This window comes from Rhea americana, unplaced genomic scaffold (genome assembly GCF_003343005.1).
Source record: "Rhea americana isolate MKP2758 unplaced genomic scaffold, rheAme1 scaffold_45, whole genome shotgun sequence".
NCBI lineage: Eukaryota > Metazoa > Chordata > Aves > Rheiformes > Rheidae > Rhea > Rhea americana.
In genome coordinates this window covers 4,210,807-4,211,862 of record NW_028186590.1, presented here as the reverse complement: position 1 = coordinate 4,211,862, position 1,056 = coordinate 4,210,807, and the positions used below count along the sequence as shown (strand labels likewise).

At 39.4% G+C, this 1,056-nt stretch overlaps 1 protein-coding gene across 2 annotated transcripts in view; it reads right to left on the bottom strand.

Annotated features, from left to right (window-relative positions):
* The window catches only part of MYO6 (myosin VI), an 80,846-nt gene that overhangs the window by 67,148 nt on the left and 12,642 nt on the right, over positions 1 to 1,056 (bottom strand). For both annotated transcript variants that reach the window (XM_085316063.1, XM_085316064.1), the window contains exon 3: positions 60 to 133. In XM_085316063.1, the coding sequence (XP_085172189.1) occupies positions 60 to 133 (74 nt within the window). The remainder of the gene's footprint in view (positions 1 to 59; positions 134 to 1,056) is intronic.

The window sequence follows — 1,056 nt, the reverse complement described above, 5'->3', positions numbered from 1 at the left end:
TGTTTTTTTTTGAAAGCGTATTTACTACTAGACCATTTGAGGTGACGTGCAATACTTACATAAATTCTGTCTTTATTGTACCGAACTTTGATATTGTGAAGAAGAGTGGCTTCATTTAAGTACATAAGGGAACCTGCAATTAAAAGACAACCATATGCCGGTAAGAACTCAGGAGTACCTTAATGTACAGCTAAGCAACTACAGTTTAGCTCTTAAGGCGAGTTTTGCTTCCCCTCTCCTTGGTTAAAGTTTAATCCTATCATTTCTTCATACTCTCTTAAAGCAGAACTGCTGACTTAAAATATATTTTAAAAATTTTACACTGTACATTGTCCAACAGGAGTTAAAGTCATTGAACACAGAATTAGGCTGYGGGGTCTCAACACAGACCCTGTGAAAGAAGCAGGTCTAAAGCTCCCTTTTAACAGCCTTTCAGAGGAGCACAGCGCCTTGCCCTCCATGCCTATCAAAATCTGTAACGCTGACGTCTTCCTTCCAACTCCGCAGTCTCTGCGACGATGTACACAGAGTAACACCAGCTAGCTGCTTGCTCCTGGTGATCTGTAGATGTTTGTATTACTGAGTCAATCAGCAAGTATTTTCTAGAGGCAGCAACAGGCATCATTCTGACACGAGGCACCAACGCAACCTTTCAGGTCTCATTTCTGGGCTTTGTTCCTCTTCAAAGAAATGGTTAGGAAAAAGAATAAGGTTAACACAATAAAACCTACCTATTTTTAAGCTTGTTAATGTAAAATAACTGATCTAGCATTGCTGAAATGTTAGAAAAAGGCAACTCAAGGCAGAGCAAGCACACACAGAAAGCTCAGATCTTGCGGATTAATGTTCTGGCAAAGCTAGTCGTTGTTTTCAGCTATAAAACACTGGAAAGCGTAAAGCAGCCTTAATTACTGAGGTCATTACCAGCTCCCACTGTAACAATATTCAAAACATTATTCCTAAGCCTACTGAGGGTACTACTTACTCCAYAGCTTCAGTTTTCAAATATGTATAATCCTCTTTCTATCCATTTGAAATTCAAATACACACACACAC